This window comes from Filicampus tigris, chromosome 17 (assembly GCF_054856515.1).
Source record: "Filicampus tigris isolate MCC_2025a chromosome 17, RoL_Ftig_1.0, whole genome shotgun sequence".
Taxonomy (NCBI): Eukaryota; Metazoa; Chordata; class Actinopteri; order Syngnathiformes; family Syngnathidae; genus Filicampus; species Filicampus tigris.
In genome coordinates, this window is record NC_141233.1 from 17,292,658 (window position 1) to 17,316,155 (window position 23,498).

Sequence of the window (23,498 nt, forward strand, 5' to 3'; positions counted from 1 at the left end):
AAATAATTACTTTGGCGCCATCTCGTGGCGTCTTGGCGCAGAGGAACTATGTTCAAGTTCTGAAGGAGTTTGAATTGGACAAAAGTAGTGCTTTACTGTCATCTTGCAGCATTTGCTTTTCTATCTTCTATTCTATAGTGAATTAGCACCAAAATGCCAACAGATGGTGTTAAAACAATAATTTTATATGAGACACAGCTTTGGTCTGAGCAGAAAAATAGCTAATGGCGAGTTCCCCATCCCCAAGAAATCTGCGAATAGACAAAATTGTGAAAGTCGAATCTTGAAAGATAGGAGCACGTTCACTGTCCCTACATCCGTGCTCATTTCATATCAACCTAAATCATCCATCCCACCTAGATAATTTACCTTAGTATTTTTAGGATTTTATTTATTTTTAATACCACTTTCAGATTGTCTTTTTAGGTATGTTTTATTTTACCATTTATTATTTTTAATAATATTCCATGTTTATATGGGTGGCCATCATATCTACATATTGCCAGGCGGGGGCAGCAGCGAAGCTCACATCGAGCCAAAATGGGTTTGGACAATGGAGATTGTCAATACAAGAGAAGAAGAAAATGCTGTCTTCGCTTACAATTGGAAATAGTACCACTTAACTTGTTTGTGAATAAAAAAAAAAAAGTAATAAAAAAACTGTAATGATCTTTAAATTATGTTACTTTGACGAGTGAATATTTGAGTTTGGAAAACCTGCCGATCTAAATAATCAAAACAGCCTTCCGTGGTGCACTTTAAAAAGACCGTATTTTCCCAGAGATTTTGAAGGCAGCAGTGAGACGGAACGAAAGCATCCTGGCAACGCTGTCACAGAAGGAAAAAAAAAAAAAAAAAAAAAAAAAAAGAAAACTATGAACCTTTAGCGTTTTACCCCTCTTCGGGCGACTAGCATTTTTACTCTAATATGTATTTGAATATGATATTGAGTGACCAAAGGTTGTGTTAGGTGTCATAAATGCGATTTTAACGAGTTCGTCATGGTGTTCTTCAACGAGCCCAGCTAGCCTAGCGTTAGCCTAGTCTTTCTTCGTGGAGGCTCCACGGTGACGTTAGCATCGAGCTAAAGCTAAAGCGGAGCCGATCGACTATGGCAATTGTGTCCGGCTCCTGCGCGCGGGTCAACGGCCCCCGGAGCGGGCCCTCGGCGGCGGTGACGGCGGCGGCCCCGGTCCCGACCCCGTCGTCCGGCCAGTCGCAGCCCATGATAGCCGTGTGGGAATGGCAGGACGACCTGGGCCACTGGCGGCCGTACAGCGGCCAGGTGAGCGCCTACATCGAGCGCTGCCTGTCGCCGCGGGGCCACCGGGGCGGCGCACCCGGCGCCACCACCATCTGCCTGGGACAATCCGACCCCGGCCTGTCGCCGTATCTCATCGACGTGGCCAGCCTGAAACAGTTCCGACAGGACACGGGTGAGTTACTGGAACATCGCCAGGTGTGTTTCGAGTTGCTTTTTAAAGGGCCTGCTAAGTAGCTTAGCATGTTAGCCTAGAAGACGGACGCGCTTGTTGTTGTCATCGGAATGTTGACACAGCTGCTCCGCCGGAATAACCGGACAAACCAGGTAGAAAGTGATATTAGTGTATTTGTTTGTTAAGGTGCTCGTGCTTAACACGTAGAGTCGGTCAAGACGTACGCGTCGACGTTTGGCCAATTTTCGTGAAAAATGCCAATATTTAACGTCCAAATTGAAGGGCGGGGGGGAACTACGGTGGCCGAACGGCTGTCAGGAAAAAAACGCGACGAAGTAAGCAAATCCAACCATCCGTTATATACAATCGCATTGTTATACGGCCTAAATTCTATTCAAGTTAGATGTTCAATAGTCCCTTCACATACGAGTTTAACCCTCGAGGCAGATTGTTCAGTTGCAAGGTTAACGGCCTGAATTTTGGCCGCGTTGCTTTTAACGAGTTCTTTCAAATGTTTTCACCACTTCCATCTCAAACGTATTTGAAATAAAAGAGTGTCATCGACTACACACTCCCATCGCCAGCACCATTTTGGGCTGCATTGACTCCCTTTATTATTTTCAATATGTTATGCTTTTTTTTTCCATAAACCGAATGGATCTATTAACTTTGAAATACAAGGAAATTGGTTTTCAGTGTATTGCCTCCCCAAACCACAAGGTGAAGCCATCAATAAAAACACACGAAATGACTAAAATGGACTGATTAATGAATTCTAGCGGTTATGGCAAAAACGAATGGATAGAGTGGCTCCACAAAAAGATAAATGAAGGTTATGGCTAAGGTGTACTAAACAAAAGACCGTGGTAGCAAACACAAAAACGAGGACCGACTACATCACCTGCAGCCAGCCCCGCCCACCAGCAACCTAGTCCCTCTTAAACTCATTGCTGGTGCCACACCTGCAAAGCAATTGGTCACTCTCCCCCGCACTGATTGGCCGGCTGAGCTGGTGACGAGAGCCACCAATCAGGAAAAGGCAGGGGGAGAGATCCCGCGCACACAACTTAACAGCCGCGACTCATCGTGGGCCGTAACAAAGGAGATAAAGAAAAAACAAAAAAAAGCTTTTTGTTTTTTAACAAACTTATCCATAGTTAGATCGGATTCTGAAGTTATCGAAAAGATCTGAAGTGGTGAAAGTTATCAAGAAAAAAGTCGCGCTATATTGTGCAAAATAACCATAAAACATTGTTGGTATGAAAAGAAATAAACTTCTCCGATAAAGTGAAGCGTAATTAAAACCACCAACTTGGACGCGTCGATTTGAGGCGCGGCAGCAAGGCTGACTTTGAATTTGGTTTGCCGTTCTCCAGGCAAGACCCGGTCGGTGCGGCGCTCGCTGTTCGCCCAGTCGTCGGGCCTGGGCAGCGGCGTGTACTGGGAGTGGGCCAACGACGAGGGCGGCTGGACGCCGTACGAGACGCGCACCTCCATCCTCCTGGAGCACAGCTACCAGGCCCGGCAGGGCACGGCCGACCTGGGCCCGCACGGCTACAACTACATCGTGGACCTCACCTCGCTTGCCCAAGTCAACAAGTCGTCGGGCTTCAGGCGGCAAGTGCGGCGCCAGTGCAACCTGCCCTACCCGCTGGCCTCCTTCGGACCCCCGGCCATCCCCTCGGGGCCCTCGGCGCTCCCTAGCGCCGCCGCCGCCGCCGGCCCCCCCTCCCTCCTCCTCGGGGGGCCCGGCCTGCTCCTGCCAGCAGTGTCTTAGCCACGGGGCCACGGGTCCCATGCCCAGCCGCGCCCGCCACTCCTTCTCGTCGGGCAGCCTGAACCGGCCCAGCCTGCAGGGGGCGGGCAGGGTGGCGGCGGCGGCGGTGGCGCACCCCACCTCCGTCTACTCGCCGTACCCCCGCAGGCCCCTCTCCGTCGGGGGGATGTCCTGGGGCACCCCCTGGCCTCCGCCACCTTCTGCTAGCCAGCTCACCGCACCCCTTCTGAGCAGCTCTGCAAGTGCTAACGGCCTCAGGTTGGTGCCTCTTTGCTTTTCTGACGGGGGCATCGCAGGCGTCTATTCAAGCCAGCTTTAGTTTCCCGGCGCGGATGACGCGTTTGCCGACTAATTGGGGCATGGCGACTATTAAGATAGACTTGTGTACCTGGACTTGTTTTTGTTAAAAAAAAAATATATATATATATATATATATATATATGGCAAGAGGACCGTGGAAAAAGTAATCGCATATTAAATGGGAATCTCAATATTGCATTAAGTCATCCAGACTTAATTTTGACCATAGTGAAGGGTCCTTTTTTTTTTTTTTTTTTTTTTTTAAGATGGTACTGATGGTGTAAACGTTTGTGAACCACTGTACTAGTACAAGGAAATAAATGCTGAAATTGCTTGCCATCAAGAGGTTCAAGCATTTACATTTTCATTTGTAATTGAGTGCACTCGTTCAACTCTCAATGATTGGATAGCGAAAGAAAAGGAAAAGCTCGATTGTCTTATCTGTGCTGACGGGGCAGAAGAGGCTCTGAATGAATGCGGAGTCATTAACATGCTGGTCACTTGCGCTTCCTCCGGGCGAGCGCTGTGGCGGTCTTGCGAGCAAGAAAGCCCAATGTCGTCCCGGGCCTCGATGAGCCCGCTGCCGAGCGAGGCCTCGTTTGTGGTCAGGATGCTCCAAATGTCATCGACTATCACGGGCAGGAAGCGCACTTTTGCCAACTGGTCTGCTGACTGAGTGTCTTCTTTTTTTTTTTTTTTTTTCTTTTTTTCTGGCGGCCCCTCCCCTCTGGCAGCGTTCCTTCCATCCCAGTTCAGCTCAACGGATCAACCAGCGTCAGCTCGGCCCTGGCAGGTAAAAAGCTCAAAATGCTTCCGCTCTACACGGACCATCTCTGCCCCCCTCTGCGCTCTGCTTTTTTTCTATTTATTTATTTTTTTCATTCCTGGATGATTTTAAATCTGGTTTTGATGGTTTTATGTGCCTTGGCCCTCTCTCTGCTTCCGTCTTGTCGAGAACCTTCTAACAACCAGCTTCAGAAATTAGACTATCCGGAGCCTTTTCATTTTCAATCTGCACAGAAAGAATGCAAAACTTTTACTTTGCTTACTCAAAATAGTTTTACTAAAATACTGCATGTTGTTGATTTTTTATTTAAACTAAAATGAGCGAGAATGAAATATTTAGAATTATATAAACACATTTATACATTGATCAGAATACATGAGTGATCAATTGTCCAAAATACAGATACAAACTTTTTTACTTCATAGAAAAATACTAGAAAACAATTTTCTGGTAGTTTAACCTGACGTTAAAAAAAAAAAAACATTTATATATATATATATATATATCTATATATTAAAATGTGTACCCATTTTGAGTCCTCAAACAAATCCCATCTTTTTGGCTTTGGAGAAGCGTGTTCTTTTGTGCCACAGGTGGCAATCGGAGCACCTGTCGCAGCTCCATCTCATCCGTTTTTAGTTTTGAATTTGTTCCTTTCTGCTCCCGCACCTCACCCGCTTTGCCCCACCCACCCCGGCCCCGCCTCGACCCATCCCCCCTCCGCCCCCCACCCCGCTCCAGGCATGGCCTCCATTTTGATGTCAGCGGTCGGACTGGGCGTGCACTTCACCACCGCCGCCGCCGCCGCCCCCCTCCCGCAGCCGCCGCCGCATCTGCCGCCCCAGCAATTTGCTCTCCCGCCGCCGCTTGCGCCTCCCGTCCGGTTCCCCCCGGCCAGCCGGCCCGGCAAGCCCCCCGGCAGCAGCAGCAGCAGCAGCAGCGGCGGTTCAGTTAAGCGAGCCAAGAGGCAGCACAGGAGAGGTAGCTACCACGCCGCCCGATCGCCCATCCGCACGCCCGACCGCCCGCCCTCGCTGGGGCGACGCTGTCGTCACCGCCATCCGTCCTCGTTTCCACATTTTGTCTTGTGCTTCTGGTCACCTCTCATCCGTTGTCCGTTTTCCATAGTGGTACTTCAAAGGTTAGGGGGCCTGACTTGCAACTTCTCAACTACAATGTCAAAAGTTTGGAACACCCACTGAGGCAGAGTCCAGATCTTTTCCAAGAATGGAATTGGCTGGAAAGCACTCTTTGGGGGTAAACTGGAGCACCCGGAAAAAATGGGTCGAGTCCTCTTTTGCCTACAATTTCCCCAGCTGTCCGAGGTCGTCTCAGGCCGGGACGCCGCCGCGAGGAAGGCCAATCAGTCCGCAGTGCCTGGGCTCTGAGTCAAAAACTCACAATAGTTCAAGTATAGGAAAAAAAAAAAAAAAAAAAAATCAAAGCAAAGTGTTGCAGGGATCATTTTTCCAAACGGACTAATGTCACTGCAGACTTGCACCAAGCCATGTAGAAATAAACGCCAAAGGGTGCGTAAAAGCTGGGATGAATTTACGCCCCGGTCACTCACCGGGCTCGGCCCCGCCTTTTCGCTCATATCCCGACAGTCTTTAGTGTTGAAAGCAAATCGACAGCCGCCCCACGTCGACAACAGCGAGTTTTCCTTTTTCAAGTGCTCATCGCCGCCTCCTCATTTCCCGTCTCGCAACGTCTTGTCCGCGCAAGCCGCTAACTCCTTTTTGCTTGCTGGGCGAAAACACGTCGGGCGGGCGGGGTGGGGAACCAAGTTGCAACATTGCAGGCAAGATTCCAAAGGCCGCGTTTTGTTTCAGCTTCCGCTCAGAGAGCCGAGGAGGTGATCCGCCATTATATGGAGGTGGTGCCCGGCGTCCCGGACGAGGTAGTGCCCGGCCGCATATGTCCACATTTGGCTTTTTGGTGTTTTTCCTTCTTCCTCTTCGCTGACACCTTCCCGACGTTGCGCCTCGCAGGACTGCATCATCTGCATGGATCAACTGTCCAATCCTTCCGGCTATGAGACGACGGCGGCGCCGGCGGTGGCGGCGGAGGAGGGCGGCCAGGGCATCTTGCCGGACGCCGTGGGCAAGTTTGTCAAGTGCGGGCACACCCTGCATATGCTCTGCATGCTGGCCATGTACAACAACGGTACCAAGGTACGAATGCGGAGGAGGCCGCTTTTGCATAACGCTGAACTCGTCGGGGGGGAAAAAAAAAAAAAAAAAAAAAAAGGAGTACACTGAAAATGATGTGAACAATTGATTCATTTGAATATTTTTTAGATTATATTACAGTATATTTTATGGAAATTCTTTGAGCAAAACTAAGCATAAATATAAATTAACTAACCAAATGTCCTTTCTGAAATTTTTTAGATTTTAAGTAAAGTAAATATTAGCCTAATAGCATAACTGCCTGGATTGTCAATAAAATAAAAATTTGTGTGTTTTCATTCACATTCAAATAATACAGGCAATTATGCTGTTAAGCAAATGTTTTAAAAAATCCAAGTTATAAATCAAAGAATATAAATTGTTTGATCAAATGTTTTGACCAAGACTCGAATACTTCAAATCTAACTCATCAGAATTGATACATTTTTAATAGTTATGGATTATTATAATTATTTCCCAAGAATGTAAGAGAGTAGAGCTTTTGATTTTTTTTTTTTTTTTTTTAAATGAATTTCATCGCAGTAAACTAGAGATACAATGCGCAAAAAAATCTTGTTCTAATTTTTAGACAATAGAAAAAGTTAACTACTATGAAAACGTTTTGGATTAAGTATAGATTAAAAAAAGGATAAACAATGCGTGTCAAATGCAGTCCGCGTTCCCGTAACGCTGAAGTGGTTTTACATCGATGGCCAAGTGGCTCTTCTCTTATCCGGTTTGCATTGATCAGATTAAAAGCGGACGCGGCTTTTCTGTCTCTGTCAGGACGGCAGCCTTCAGTGCCCGTCGTGTAAGACCATCTACGGCGAAAAGACGGGCACGCAGCCAAAAGGCAAGATGGAGATTTACAGCATCCCCCAAGCGCTGCCCGGACACCCGGACTGCGGCACCATCCAGATCATCTACAGCATCCCGCCGGGAATACAGGTGGGCCACGCACGCCGCCTCACAGCAACGGCAATGGCTCATCATGGCTACTTTTTGTGCCGGCGCCGCAGGGTCCCGAGCATCCCAACCCGGGGCTGCCCTTCACCTGCCGGGGATTCCCTCGCTTCTGCTTCTTGCCCGACAGCGACAAAGGCAGGAAGGTAAGACGGTGAAACCCCGTCACAAAATCCCACATACCACATATTTGTCCAACAAGTCTGCTAGCTTCCTGCTAACGTTATGAGATGAGCTCACCGAACTGAGTAGATTAGTGTACAATTGGAAGCCTTTCAACAAGTGTTTGCTTTAACACACACGGCACAGCAACGGCGTTCAAATTTCCATGGGAAATAAGAATGGAACTGTTCCACAACTTTCCGTGGGGATTATGTCATTGAATTTGTTGTTTTAGGCACGACTGCACTAAAATAGTTTTCCCAACTTCAGAACTGGAAAAACTGCAAAGCCAAAGTAGCTGTTGGAGCCTTTCCTTTGTAATTTACGAGGCCAACAATATCCACATTCCACATTCCACATTGAACAATGAATGCCAACGTGCTCCCACGGACATAAAAGGTTTATTTGACTTACTTTTTGGAGGACTTGAGTTCCCACGCCAGTTCCATTCCATTGCTTGCTCCATTTTACTGCGTTTAGTTGTTCGTGTTATGTTGTGCGCATGCACACACAAGTTTGCCGAATCGAAATCGAACCCCCCTACTGTCATGAATCACGCAAACTAGCCCACGGACATGGCTGACGAGTTTCCCTTGCCAAACTTTTCCAACCATCGCACCTGTTCCAATCAACTGAGCAAGTTCACAAGGCTGCCGGACTGAACACAAAGTTTTGGCCACCAGGTGGAACAATTGCTCATTTTCAAATTGGGTTCAGGCAAATTGATATTCAAGCCCCCCCCCCCCCACACACACACAAAAATCGCTCCAACGGCTTCTATTTAATGATGTAAAGTCCTGTTCCCACAAATTACCATTCATTCACATTGAAAGTATCCAACTTGGAAAATTCCCACAATTGTGCAACCTCGTCAAATGTCTCGTACGGGTTTGCTTAGTCGTCGGTGCCATCGGAGAACATTTCTCCTGCCGGAATAAAAGCGTCGCCTTTTTGTTTTTTGTGCGTCCGAAGGTTCTGGAGCTGCTGAAGGTGGCGTGGATGCGTCGCCTCATCTTCACGGTGGGCACGTCCAGCACCACCGGCGAGCCCGACACGGTGGTGTGGAACGGCATCCACCACAAGACGGAGATGATGTCCAACCTGTCCGGACACGGCTTCCCGGACCCCAACTACCTGGACAACGTCCTGTCCGAGCTGGCCTCTCAGGGCGTGACCGAGGACTGCCTCAAGGCCCCCGGCTGCAGCAGCTAAGTCACCGGCTGCCCAAAAAGATGACTTTTCACATCCTCCTACTGGAAGGGAACGCCAACATACAGGCACTGGAATCGGGGAGGAGAACCCGGCAATTTTTCCGCCTTTGGAAGTCATATCAGAGTCACCGTAACAGAGACTGGAAACGCGGTACGCTGTGCCAAAGTGAACACAGTCGCGGTCATATCCCGCCGTCTGCTACGGTTCCGATGCAGCTACATTCCCGCAAACCTTATTCTGGAAAATACTTTTTGTTGTTGTTGTGGTATATTCTTCATTTCTAGCTTCATCCACATTGTCTCCGCCCCCACTTTTCCCGCTCGGTTGCCGTGACGGCACCGCCACTTCAAAACTCATAAAGCACTTTAGTTGTGATGGCGCAGAAAACTGCGATGAAAAAGAAAAAAAAAAAAAAAAAGAGGGCGGAAGTTATGCAATTGCAAGCGTAGCAAAGCGACGCCACGTTAGCCTACTTTGGGAGGTGGGGGAAATGTAGAAAATTGACTAATAAACAAGTGGTGACAGCAAATCACTAAAGACACGTACTTTTTAATTCTTGTGTGCTTTAGTTAGCGTTGTAATCGGATCCTGCACCGTTTCACCAACTCAGACTCGTCAGCTCCCGAAATGGCCGTACTTTCTCTTTTGGTTAGCGTTGTAGCCGAATCATGCACGGCTTGACGCCCGACCCAGACTGCCAATCTGAAGACAGAAGCCTAGTAAGCGCTCCCGACGGTGACAATCAAGGCCTCACTTCCTGTACTCACATGAATTTTTCCGCCTCTCGCGGCACAAGTCACTGCAATAAAAAGAAAAAGATTGACGACGACATAGAGACTCTGTGGTGTCAATCGGGAAACGTGCGGAGGTACAACTAAGAAAAAACTAAGCAAGGCAACACATTTTATTTGGAAAGGCCTAATTGGCGTTAAGGTACAGCATGTTTACATGGGGGTTAGTCGTCATAGCATTCTTTACTGTTAAGTCAGGGACGGGCCCTGCTTGATACATTCAAGACTGACTTGTTTGTTTTAGCCACGTAATATTATGGTACATATACATAAAGCCCGCAGAGCATTTATTCCATATCCTTGATTTTGCAGCAAGGTCCATGGACTACGACACTTTTCCACGATTCGACATCTGTATGCTACTAGTACTACTACTGAAGCGCTAGATGTTAACGGGTGGAATTGTATGACGTTGAAGTTGTCCTACTAGTACGCAGAAATGTCATACAGTAGCGGAAAAAAACATCCTAAAACTTGACATCGAGAATACCGAACAAATGCTCAAACGGCTTTTAATAAATGTGCTAACATACAAAAGGCTGTGTTAATCTCAAGCTCCTTTAGGGGGGGGCGCCCATACACTGGATACAAAACTAATTCAAATGGAATGGAATAATAAAAAATAACTGGTTAGCGTCTTGTGCTAGGTAGCCACTAATTGTTTGGCTGGACTCTTTAAGTTTTCAACAATTGGGTTAGCTTAATGTGCTAGCTAGCTTGAAGCTGTAGACAGCTATGTTAAATTCTCATGCTAGCCTGTCACCGACTAGTTTGCCGGAACGTTAGCGTCTCTACCCTAGCAGACAATCGGTTAACTGGAATGGCGATGTAGAGTGATGTGTTAATTTTTATATTAGCTGGCGTCCGACTGGTTAGCCAGCGTGGCTAGCTGTCGACCAATTGGCACGAAGAATTCGACACCTATGTTGGGTTTTCGTGCTAGCCATCCACAAACTGGTTTGCCAGAGTGAAGATGTAGACAGGACATCTGCGTTAGCTTTTTGCACTAGCTAGAGTGAATACGTTGAATACTGCGTTAGCGTCTCTTGCCAGATAGCCTCAAAGTAATTAACTGGAATGAAGATAGACTGCTGCGTTAGATATATATGTATATTTTTTTTACTGTCAATCCAGCGTATGTGGCCCCCGCTAAGCGTTAGTGTTTTAATTAGCATCCCTGCACATGGCGGTGTTACAGTTTAATAAATAGAATAAATAAAAGAAGATACAAACGCTAGCGTATGATGTCACTGTGACTTATAGTGTCAGTAATAACAGCGTGGATGCTAATCACACACACACACACGCACACATACACGATGTGACTTTTTTTTTTTTTTTTTTTTTTAGCGCTAACGTTAGCAAACCAACAACAATGATAACCATCATGTCATGGCAGATTGTTGACCACGCCATTTCTGGGCTCTGACTCCCTTCAGTAGTTGACTTTTCCTGGTACTTGCATGTTGACTCCGCTGTAGTCCACCATGTACATGGGCCACTGCTGAGGACACAAAATGACAACATTGTGTCAGGAACCATGAGTTTGGCTTTTTCCTTGTCTTATTTTCTTCATCACCCACTGAGTGGATGGCCAGAGGGAATATAGACCTCTACGTTGGCTTTTCATGCGAACTAGTTATTGTCTGCTTAGCTGAAGATGTAGACTACTGGCTACTTACCACATTAGCTTCTTCCACTTTGGAGGGTCGACTGATTTTTCTACATCCTCCATTTTGTTCATTTGCATTGTCAGACATTACCACACAACACGTACCATGACTGGAATCTGATTGGCCGACGGGACAAGCTCTGTGGAGGAGGGGGCGGGGCCTCGGTGGGTCTCCTGGACTCGCTTGCGCTTCCGTCGACTGGTAGAGGCTTCGGGCGCTAACGCTAGGGCAACAAAAACAAGTTGTTTAACAAAATGGTGGCTAACGTGAGGAGGCAGCCATGATGGTGATGATGAATGCGTGCACGCATACCTGTGTTGCAAGGCTGACTGCACAGTTCTGAAAAAGGCCTGCGAGCGACAGAAATGCTACCATTAGCATACAGTAGATGTTAGCTTATTAGCAAATGGTGGGTCCAGGCAGGTTGTTAGCATGCTATCCATTAGCATTTTAAGAATTACAATTCATTTTGGAGGGGTGGGATATTTAAAATTGTTGTACCGGGCCGTATTGGTAGCTTGTTAGCATTCCTGCTGTTCGAATTGTTGGAATTTCCAAATTTCTGGGTGTGTGGCACCAATGTAAAAGCAGGTCAAATGGAAAATCGTAGGTTAGGTATAAATCGTATTGCGGCTGTTCTGGGCTAACGTTGCTAGCGCTATCTTGCTCACTGTAGCTGGCTCTTGACGCTGAAGCTGATTTTGTCTTTGGCGTGGAGGATCCTCTCCAGGCAGGCGGCGTCGTAGGCACCCGGGTTCCGGAAGGGCACGTCTTCGGGGAGCCCGTCCACCTGCACACACTCGGGGCTGCCGCGGATCAGCTTGTACGGCACGGCCACGGCGCGGTCAAGCCCCAGAGCCTCGCCTGGAGACATTGCAACACGAAGCTAACCATGTCAACGCCGCCGCCGCATACAATATTCTTTTTTTTGGGGGTAATAATTACCATATTTCTTGTTAAACAGCTCCTTGACCTGCTCGCGAAGGACCACCTTCTCCCCGACTCGGCTGACGTCATCGTCGTCTTAACACAAGACAAATTGCATTCATCGACCAGCTAAGCTAAGCTACTAAACAGCTAGCGACAACTCACCGTTGATGGTAGCATATGCCTTCTTGAGTAAAGTGACTCGGCGAGGTGCTGAAAAACGTTGGAGGTTATGAAGGAGGATTTTTAGTCAAGGGACCAGCGTGAGTCGGTGTTGGTCTGCGCTTACCAGGCTTGGGAATGAGGCCTTGGAAAGGTCTGGAAATCAAGGGAGTCGATAGGCGGTTAGCTTGGTGGGCATTGGAAATGGAAATGGAAATGTTGCCCTCAAACAATTTACATTTGGAGATTGATGCTAAATGTGGAGTGACGTATTAGGAAGAACGTGTTTTTCATTCGCCAGAAAAGCTCAAGTGATAAAGGCGTCGATAGCGACGGGGTCCACACCACGTGGCGCTAACCTGGTGATGGTGAAGTTGATTTTGTCGGCGACCGCCAGGATGCGCTCCAGGTTCTGGGAGCCGAACGTGCAGGGCTTCCGGAAGGGGATCCCGGGCGGGAGTCCCTCGATGATGACCGAGTCCGGGTTGTTCTTGATGCGCTTGTAAGGCACTTGCACCGGGTACTTGATGCCCAGCGCCTCGCCGTACTTCCTGTTGAACAGGTCCTGGACCTGCTCCCGCAGCGTGTTGGCCAGGTCGATCCTGGACAGCTTGGACTCCAGGCACTCTAAAATGAGCCACGACCCAATGAGATTTTTCTGTTGTTGGGGCGCAATATAACTTCAAGAACATAACTCTATTTAGTGAGTCTCTTGAGTCGCTGTGTGTGTCATCAGATCGTCTAACATGGAGAGCTTTTGTATGCCGTCTGTTGCACGAGCATTTTTGACCTGGCAAACTTTGAGCTTTTATTTGTTTGAAACTGTTGTACCTGAGAAAGCGGGTCTTTTGGACAACACTGCAGCGTCTTCTGTCACTTCCTTGGCATCCAGCTCTTTAAGGAGGAACCATTCAAGAGATTAACACCTTGAAATCATCTCTGCAAAATCCACCCCAAAAAACAGAAACCGCCGCGGGAAAATCCCTGGCCCGAGTCCAAGTAGCGTCCTTTGACCTACCCGCGTCGCAGACGGAGGTCACCTCTTGTTTGACTTGCTCGCTCAGCAGCTTGGGCCTGCGGACACGATCGGGCATAAACGTCGCTGGGCGATTCGTACGACGGGGCCGGCGTGCGCTTATTTCCGCTCACGTTTTGATGACAAACTGGATGTGGTTGCCGGCGGCCAGGATCTTGCGCAACTTGGCCGCCCCGAAGCAGTTGGGCCGCCGCAGGGCGATGCCCTCGGGCAGCCCGGTGACAAACAGGTCCTCGGGGTACATCTGGAACTTGGAGTAGGGCACCTTGGCCGGCTCGGGGAGGCCCAAAGCTTCGGCTGAGCAACAAAATGGCAGAAAGCGGTCAGGTTAGGTTAGCTTGAAAAACTCGACAAAATAAAAACATACATTAAAAAAAGAAAACAGCTTGGACTTACCGTACTTCATGCTGAACAAGTTCTCTACTTGTCTGCGCAGCTGAAGAATCATTTCACCGATGTCCTCCACCAGGCTTCCAGCTGAATGAATCAACAGCAAAGACAAGTGTGGCGATTTCTGATGTTGAGGAAAGAAGAAGAAGAAGAAGAAAAAAAAAAAGTGGTACCTTCAGGGGGTCTTCGGATGCCCTGGGGTGCCGCATTGGGCGGCAACGTTTCGCCAGCTGCAAGAGGCAAAAACGCGGCATGAGAGCATTTTTGGGACATTTGTACACTTCAAACTACATTCGTGACGTACTTTGTTTGTTTTAGCTTATTTGTGTGATTTGTGAATGCTGAATGAATTCACGGGCGGGGTCATGTATTTTGCAGTTTGATGTTCGTATGGAGCGCAGGGATTTGTCGCGTGCGCTTACCTCCGGTTTGTCTCCTGCAGAGGTCATTTGCGAAAGAAAAGAAACTTAAGCAAAGCACAGTCAAAAAACAAGAAAATAAAAAAGAAAAGATGAGAATGAAAAGTGTGTGCGCTAAACCCCAAGTACACATTTGTGTGGACCCTCATTCTGTGGTAACAAAGCAACTTGCTGGAGTTTTGGATTCGGTCGTTTTTTTGATTTTTTTTTTTTTTGCCATTTAATGAGCGTGACTGCACAAATGTTGCCTGGGGTGTGTACTCTTTAGGCAGCTGTGTGTTAGACTGGAGGGAGGGTCATAAATCATTCTAGTGGAAGTTGCTAGCGGGAGAGGAGCTACAGCGGGTGGGTCAGGAGGCAATGTGGGGGGGCTTCGGATGTGGCGGCATCACTAAGGTGGGGTTCGAAATTTCAAGTTCATACGTGAGGCCTTAAACAACAAGCAGGCTGCGGGGGCGGGCGCTCCGCAAGCCGTCGGGGGGCCCGGCGAGGAGGAGGTGTGGAGGTTACCTGCGTGGTTCTCCGTCGGGTGGAGGAGGGCCGAGGCGGCCGAGGCGGCCGAGGCACCCGAGGGACCCGAGGCACCCGAGGGACCCGAGGCACCCGAGGGACCCGAGGGAGAGGACGTGGTCCGACATGAGGGGACGCAGGCGGGCTCGGGTGCGGGCTCGCTGGCCTCCTCGGCGCTGGAGCCAGCTTCTGAACACAAACACAGTTTGGACTTTGTGAAAAATGTGCTTTGTAGCTTAGGCTCCTTTTCAAAAGTTACTCATTTAGGAACCTTTACACAGTTTGCAGTTTAGGGCCAAATGCAAAGTTTACAGTTTTGCAGTATTTTAGAAAAGGTGGTACTTTATGGTCCTTTCCGATTTTGGTGCAATTTAGAAAAATTTAAAAAAAATAGAAAACAAAAATTTCTTTACAAGAATTTTAGTTTCGGGCCCTTTTCGCAGTTTCAGTCATTTTGAGTGGCCTTTATGCATTTCAAAGTCTGTGCTCCTGAAAAGGTCGCCGCCTGCGGGGACGCTGCGTTTGTCTCACTTACCCGGCACCGTCACTTGAATGATGTCCTCATCCGGAGGCTCCATCTTAATCCTCTTCACGGGGAGGCAATCTGCCGAAGGACCTGCGGGGGGCATCGGTGTCATCATCTTGGTCATCATCCTCATCGTCGCCCTCCTGTCTGAACGGCGGCCACGCGCCGCGCGTTCGTCCTTACCTGAGTCGCGCTCGGCCAGGGGACTGACGCACACGCTGGCGGACCTGCTCAATTCGACACACACGGGACAGCTCGTTAGGAACGGCGAGGCGGCGTCCGATCGGCGTGCCAATCGACGGGACGAGCTCTGACCGGCCGCTCTGAGGATTGACGGGCAGCTCCGCGGCGGTGGGCGTGAGGCTCAGGTTCTCGGGGAAAGCGTCTTCGGGAGCGCCGGCCCCCACTTCCTGCTTTCCGTCTTCCTTCGACATCTTGCCGGCAGCTTGGAGGAGAGCGGCGCGGTAAAACGGGCTCAGCTTAGGCTTTCGTTTTTGTAGTTTAGCGCCTTTTACTGTTCTTAAAAAATTCTAGTTTAGTTCGGGCCCTTGTTGTTTGGGCTTCTTAACAAATTTGACAAACTTTGCAGTTCAGGGCCCTTTACAGTATTCACGGTTTATGGGCCAGTTTCTACCAAGTTCCTTGTTCATGATTATGTTCAAGTTTTACAGTTTAGGGACATTTATGCAGATTGATTACAATCATATTGATCATATTATTTTGATGATGTCAAAATGTTGAAATGAGAACTTGGAAGTCAAGTGTCATGTGATTTCTGTTTTGATGTATATTCTCAATCTTTACAAGAAATGTGTTTATGCATTTTTCGCATGCGCCGGATTAGTCTCACCTGTGAAAATCTTTTCATCAAACATCCTGGAAGGCAAAGCAGACAAAAGAAGATGAGTCAGCGGCAGCGGCCCTCGATCTGCGTTCGCTTCGAAGGCGGACAAGCGGGAGACGGACGAGCGCTTTTAACTTTGGAATTACCTTCAATAAATGAAAGCGTCTCACCCGCCGCTGGGGGGAAAGCCATGAATGCAAATGACTCGACGTTTGCATTTAGCAGCGGGACGAAACCGTAGCAGACACGTTGCTGTCATAATGATCTGCTTCTTATCTAAAAATCGAGTCTGGATTCAAGCCCCAAGTGGGGCTCCGTAAAGCGCGACCGTACGGAAAGCGTTTCGTCCACATGCTTGGAAAGGAAAGAAAGGCGAGACGTGACGTACCGCCTGACCACGAATCGGATGGCGTGGCGCTCGTCCAGGATGCGTTTGAGTTTGGGGACCCCGTAGGTGCACGGACGTTTGAAGGGGATATGGTCTGGGATGCCCAGGATCTCCACCGCGCCCGGGTCGCACGCAATCTTGCGGTACGGCACCGGAACCATGTGGTCCAGTCCCAGCGCCTCGGCTACAACACAAGAAAAAAAACAACGCGGCATTGCTTAGGGCCCTTGGTCCTTTTTAGTAGGGCCCAAGCGATTTTTGGCGTCTGATGCCGATTCCGGATACAATTCTGATGACCGATTCATCCAAAAATATGCAAAGGATGAAATAACTTTCTCTTTGGTCCCTTAAAGGGGTCAAGGTTAGGTGCTTGGAGTCGCGCGTGTGATGGATCCCACTTGACCCCTCCTCACCATATCTGCTGTTGAACAGGATCTGGACACATTCCCTCAACGTGTTAATATCCTCCGTCTCCCGAATGAACGAGTCCCATTTTTCTGCAGGGGGTGACAAAAACAAAAACAAAAAAAAACATGCATTGTTTGTTTTTTAACAGAAGCTGTTAATGCCCAGAGTTGATTTACACGCACAATCTTTTTATGGGATTACGCTCGGTAGCTGAGCCCCTTGATGGCTAAATTCTTTCACACACTGAGGAGAGATTGGACGGGGCAGGAAGCCACCATCTGCGTCATCAAGACAAGATTTTGTTTTTCCCCACTGCCCCTTACAAGCTGGCAATATACAGCCTCCCCCCAAAATATTAAATCTAATTTCAACGCTATAGGACTGTGGCTATATTGTGCCGGATTTGGTGTAAAGGACCAGCAAATTTTCAGGCGTTTTTTGTCTGCGTACCAACATGTGGACGCTAAGTTGGTAACTACAAAAGCACACATGGCTACGGAACTACCGTAGTGGATTTGGTGGAAACGGCCAAATGGTTGAAGCATACCTGATTTCTCGTGCACGATGGAGAAAAGTAACCTCTTGGATATGTGGACACTTGCAGGTGTCTGACCCTGCTCACCAGGTAGTTTTGTTGTTTCATCTAAAAAAAAACAACAACAAAAAAAAAAACAAAAAACAAAACAAACAAACAAACAAAAGATTCAGCAGAATTCACTACATGCGCTTAGCTGGTTAGGGCTTAGGGCAGAAATGCCGGCGCAGTACCATTGCTAGCAGCTTCCTTCCCACACGCGCCCTTGTCTGTCCAGTTGGCCAGTCGGTCCTTGGCCAGGCTGAGGAGCGACGTGGGTTTGAAGTCCAGCGTGCCATCTGGGTGGGGTTTGGAGGACATGGGCATGCCGTACAGGAAGTTTGAGAGAACAGAGTTGGCGGAAGTGGCGGGACTTGACGGTGTGACTACCTGGGCAGTAGTCTTGACTGGGCCAGCGCCGCCCTGAGCCACGGGGCTGCCGGAAGAGCTTTGATGGCCCAGCTCCGCGCTCGCCGATTTGGCTTCGCGAGACAAGTCTTCCGGCGGCCTGCGCACAGACCAGAGGAGACGCGTCAAACAAAGCCGCACGCAGCCCCGACGCTTGCGGGGCTGCGCCCTAGTGGCGGAGCGCCGGCTAGTTGCGGAGCCACAGCTAGTCTCAGCGCTAGGCGTGGAGCCGTAACTAGCCGCGGAGCTGGAACCATCGCAGGGCCGGAGCTAGTCGCGGGAATAGTCGCGGAGCCGCAAATACTCGTCGCCGAACTCGTCTCCGCTCCGGAACTAGTCACAAAGCTAGGACAAATGCGGGGCCAGAAATTCGGAACCAGCCACGGAGCCGCAACTGATCGGGGAACTAGTCGCAGAGCCCGAGCTAGCCACAGAGCCAGAAGCAGCCGCGGAGCTGGAACGGACATGGAGCCAGAATTACCGACTACGACTTCTACTTGCGCAGCCGCCAACTACTTGCAGGACTTGGAACTAGTGGCAAATCCACAACTTGTTGAGGAACTGGTCACAGACCAAGAATCAGTCACAGAACTCTTTGCGGGTCCAGGGATAGTCGCAGATCTAGTCACAGAACTAGCTGCTGAGCTGGAACTAGTCGCACAGCTAATTGCCATGCTAGAACTGTGCTGTAGAGATTCCTGTTCAGTGACGGTTCTGAAAATTTGTGGAAAATTTAGAGTCATTGTGGGAAATATGGCGAAACCTTCAAAAAAAAACAGTACATAAAGGTTTCTGTCAAGGAAAATTAGGTGCGCCACCCGAAACCAACATTTAGAGTTCCTGTGAATTGTGTGGAAAATGTCACGTAACTCCAAACATGTCAAAAGACGTACGGCGCCCACCCAAGAAACATCACATCAAGGTTTATACGAATGGTGTGGAATATTCGGCGCACCCCTCAAAAATGATGTGGGGAAATGCCTGGCCCGGATCAGGTGCTGACCTTGTGACAGTGAAGTGTATCCTGTGGCTTTGCTCCAGAATCTTTATGAGCGTCTTGGAGTCATAGTCGGACGGCTTCCTTAAGGAGACGCCCTCCGGCAAGCCGTGGGCCACAAGGCAAGTGGGCTCCTTCTGGAGCCACTCGTAAGGCACGGGGACCAGCGTGTTCTTTCCGGCCGCTTCACCTGCGCACACCGCCGGCCAATCAGTTGATTGGAAATGTGGCGCACCCACTTCCCACAAATATACAGAACATGTAGGCTTTCTGTGAATACGTGTAGAAAAGTGCAAAAAAGACTTTTTTTTGTAAATAAACATGGTGCACCCTCAAAACATTTGATTTCTGTAAATAGTGTGGAAAATGCGTTGCAACACCCAAAAAACAAAACAATCAGAGTAACATGGCGCACCACGACACAACTTCACAGTTACCACTCGACCTGTCGTGACTTTATTAAGAGAATGCTTACTGTAGAGAACAGTGAAGACCTCGTCCACCATCTTCCTCAGGACAAAAATGTTGGACTGCGCGTCCGGTAGCGATGGTGGCAGCGGCGGTGGCAGCGGGGGCGCTCTGCCGATTTTCCCGTGCTCGCCTTCCTTTCCTGCCTTGGCCACATCCACATCCGCATCCTGGTCTTTGGTGGCCGTCACGTTGGGCAGGCAAGACGGCGTCCCTACAGCCAAAGGACGGGAGTGGCGTTGAAGGCCTGCCTTCTTTTCCACAAATGTTGTTTTGCGGCGTCACCGCACCAGAAGAGTGACAGATTTGTTGTCGCGGGTGGGGTGTGTGTGTGAGTAATCAATGTGCCGCTCTGGAAAAATAGCTGCTGTTTGTTCCACCGCCTTTTCCCCTTTGAATGTAAAGGATGGATTACCTGCTAGGAGGTAGTGGTACCAAAAGACAAAGAAAGAAACTACCAGAATCACGGCCCTGCGGTGGAAATGCCTTTGCCCCACTGCCTGTAAACATCACACTGATTGTTTTGTAGGAAATGTGGCGGCCCACCTCAAAAAAGTCTCAGGGAATAGTATGGCAAATTGTGGAAATTGTGGTACCCCTACATAACATTTGCAGTTGCTGGGACTATTATGGAACAAATGATGCCGTGGTGCAAAAACTCTTGGCAACACGCGGGAGGAACTTACGGCAATACTTGTAGAATTCGGTTTGGATTTCTCTCCTGGAGTTGAGGAAAATGCGTCCCTTTTCCGTGCCGATTGCGATGACGCTGTCCTCGTGGACGGTGACGCAGGCCACCTCGGCGTTGAGCTTGGACATGGCCATGCACTGGACAAAACACTCGCGTTACTCCACCACAATCGCCAAGCACTAGAAGCTAGTAGTGAGGAGGTAAGTGAGATGTGCGACGGTGAACCCACCACCGAGTCCAGGGCCGACACCAAGCTGGTGAGGATCTCCTGCCTGGCCGACACCGCCGGAACCGGAGGATCGCAGCGGGAGGTGGGCCGCGCGCCGTCACACGCCAGCTTCCTCATCTGAGACATGGCCTCTACACAGACAGCAAACAACAACAACAACAACAACACACTTTAGACCTCTTAGCATCCGTTAGCCGTATGTTAGCATGTGTTAGCCACGTAGTAGCATCTGCTTGTCATCTATTATCTTAGCACTAGTTAGCGTCTGTTAGCCACAAATTAGCCTCAAAAAGTCCAATGTCGCTTCAGGTTATCTTAGCCTCTGCTTTTCATGCACTGGCCTTTGTTGGCACTTTTATCTTAACAAACTTGGGATGGTTTTGTTTCTGTTATATGGGCCCTGGTTATTTTGGCATCAGTTAGCCATGTGTTTGCACCAATGTGTGACTATTTAACATTTTAAGTCATTTTGACTATAATAGCATAGCATAGCATTTGTTAGCCATATGCTAGGATCTGAGTCACCAGTTCACTTCTGTTAGCTACATATATTATCTTGGCATTTGATAGCATCTGTGAGTCTCAAGTTAGGATCTTAATAAATTTGCCCCTCTAGTGCCTCTGTTTGACCACGTCTTCATCTGTTAGTTTAGCATAAGTTAGTCTTCTCTGTCACATTAGGTGAACTAACGAAGGCAGGCCTGCCCGGCGCTGCCACGTCGCCACAGCAACCGCAACCCGTCTCCTTGGAAACTAATCTCGGGGCATGCGAACAATGTGGCGCTGGCCCTTTAATCTCTGCAGACACTGCCAACCATTATGCCGGCCTCTGGCTCAATCGACAGAGGAGGAAGATGGATGAAGAGGAAGAGGCAGGCGTGGCCGTCTAAATGTGTTTCCCCTGAGGGCGCAGTAAACATTCAAACACCCCCTCCCCACTTTCCCTCCTCTTCAGCGATTAGGGCCTGAAAATAGACTGAACAAGGACCAGATCAGGAAGTGACGGAGGAGGAGCTAAGATAGAGCAGGATAATAAATAATACACAGTCAATGGTGATGACATACAAACCAGATGGAGTGAGGCTTTGTGTGAATAGTGTGGGAAAATTGTGCACCACCCAAAATTTGACACTCAACGTTAAGCGCAGAGTGTGGAAAATGTTGGCTGACATCCCAAAAGATAACATATTTATGTTTTTTTGTTTTTTTAACACTTAGCACACCTCCAAAACATTGTCGTTTTTAAATGGCATGGAACTTGTTGGCAACAATGTATGTTTTTTGTCAACAGTGTGATTAATGTGGCGCAAAAAAAAAAATAACGGTATGCAAATAGTGTAAAAAACGTGACATTCACGTTTCTGTAAATAGTGTGGAAAATATGTCAGAGCCCCCAAAATTCTGTGAATATGGAAAATGTTGCGAACCCCCAACAAGTTAACTTTTACAGTTTCTCTGAATAATGTGGAAAATGTGGCGCACACCCCCCCAAAATTCAGTGAGTGTAGAAAATGTAGTGAACCCTCCGCCTAAAAAAAAACTTACTGTTGCACACCACAAAATTATTCAATGAATGTGACACATCCCCCCATACATTCTATTGAGTACCTGTGAATTGCGCCAAACGTTTGCTGCATCACCCCTAAAACTTACCGCTTCAATGAGCAGTGTGGAAAATGTGACGCACCCCCAAAAACGAGATATCATAGAAAAACTAAACTTCATAAGTGTGATACACACGTGTTTAACCACTAGTCCCTCAATCTAATCCCGTGCAATCTCAACTAGGACTTTGTTGATCCATTTTCTTTAACTCCGACATTATTTTTAATTATATTTAAATCAGCACCGTCTTCACAAACATTATCGGCGACTCTTGTTGGTTTTATGCGCAAATTAACATTTAAAAAAAACAATGACCACAAATGAACAACTGCTCCAATACACTGTCGTGCTGTAAAATAACAAAAAAAAAGTTCATTTCAACTCTACTAAAGCCTTCGTAAACAAACTAAATGGCGAGTTTTCAGCGGTCACTTTTGTCTGTTCAGCAGCTGGCTTTGTTGAGCGAGCCTAATAACCTTAAAACAGACACTTCAACGAAGGACGAACGTAAATAACAAAAAGACAACTGACGCCGCGCACTCGTAGTCTTTAAACCACGAGAGAAGGGAGTCTTTTAATTATGTTGCTGTCTGAATTCAGTCGCTGACATTGTTATTGAGTTCAACAAGCAACCAAATGCGAGCTAATTAGCTAAAGGGCTAGCTAAATAGCTGGCTAGTTAGCTCGCGAGCTAACGTTAGCTTCCCCCCTCCCTTTCGTTGATGTCGTCGCGAAATAATCTATACATTCTGCATGTATAATTCACACATTTATCCATTTATGTACGATGTATGATTTAGATATTGCGTGTAAAGGTCGAAAGATGGCAAAAAAGAAGCAAAATCTCACCTTAATTCGCGATTAAATCTGCCTGGTCGGTTGCTGTCAATCCCGGAATAGGTTTTTTTTTTTTTTTTTTTTTAATCCATCGTTTAAAAAACGCACAAATGTCGATCAACGAACTTTGGCAAAAACGGATTTAATCTCAATCTCAATCTTTGTATCCCTCCCTCTTTCTGTTGTTTTTCTTCTACAGCTGCAGTAGTAGTAGTAGAAGTGTCCTTTTCGCACCCCCTTCTCGTTCTTTGTTCTGTAATCCAGTAAAATTGAAAGTCATTCGCCCTCCTGCTAATCCCAACCCCAACTCAACAACTGCGTCCATTGGCTGCGGCCGGAGAGGCCGAGCAGGATTAACCGGAGAAGATCCGGCAAAGAAAACGATGGGTGAAAAGAGAAGACAAGGGGAAATTCCGAGCGTGTTTCATCATTTTATTGCATCCGTCCAAACAAGTTAACGTGAAAGCCTGCGGGAAATGAATCCACAGCACGACGGCAAACATAAGGCTCGGGGGCCACACATAGCGTTGAATGTGGTCGTGAAAACGAAACCAGGGTTTTCTGATTTAAAAACAGTGTAAATTATCTTAAAGGTACTGGTGAAAAGGTCATGTGACATATAATCCAAAGGATAACAAAAACAGTATTTAGGGCAAAAATATATTTGAAAAAAGAAATAAACCAACTGGGGTTTTCCAGTATAAAGAGTTAAATAAATATACATATAATCCAAGCGAAAAAGAAATGCCTAAAGGGGAAAATTTAAAACAAAACCAAAAAAACCCTGGGTTTTCTAAGGCTACACAA

General features: G+C 48.0%; 2 protein-coding genes across 2 annotated transcripts; one reads left to right on the plus strand and one right to left on the minus strand.

Annotated features, from left to right (window-relative positions):
- The first annotated feature begins 806 nt into the window (after positions 1–806).
- Positions 807–9,637, plus strand: dtx2 (deltex 2, E3 ubiquitin ligase). The gene is given in 10 exon segments (XM_086012887.1): positions 807–1,436; positions 2,813–3,167; positions 3,169–3,471; positions 4,248–4,306; positions 5,042–5,281; positions 6,133–6,200; positions 6,292–6,474; positions 7,258–7,419; positions 7,491–7,580; positions 8,569–9,637. Coding segments are annotated over 10 exon segments (2,025 nt in total). The 5' UTR covers positions 807–1,111; the 3' UTR covers positions 8,809–9,637.
- Positions 9,638–9,694: 57 nt separating this feature from the next.
- Positions 9,695–23,114, minus strand: gtf2ird1 (GTF2I repeat domain containing 1). Its single transcript, XM_086012879.1, has 27 exons — positions 22,704–23,114; positions 20,250–20,380; positions 20,016–20,157; positions 19,337–19,543; positions 18,868–19,051; positions 17,651–17,964; positions 17,430–17,525; positions 16,888–16,971; positions 16,475–16,658; positions 16,093–16,118; positions 15,558–15,687; positions 15,426–15,469; positions 15,252–15,332; positions 14,717–14,905; positions 13,961–14,017; positions 13,794–13,874; positions 13,511–13,694; positions 13,380–13,435; positions 13,193–13,255; positions 12,721–12,988; positions 12,489–12,517; positions 12,365–12,412; positions 12,218–12,295; positions 11,944–12,136; positions 11,585–11,622; positions 11,377–11,495; positions 9,695–11,103 (listed from the first exon to the last, which is right to left on the minus strand). The coding sequence occupies exons 2-27, from the start codon at positions 20,373–20,375 to the stop codon at positions 11,035–11,037; spliced, it is 3,090 nt and encodes a 1,029-aa protein (XP_085869005.1). The 5' UTR covers positions 20,376–20,380; positions 22,704–23,114; the 3' UTR covers positions 9,695–11,034.
- Between the last annotated feature and the right edge of the window lie 384 nt (positions 23,115–23,498).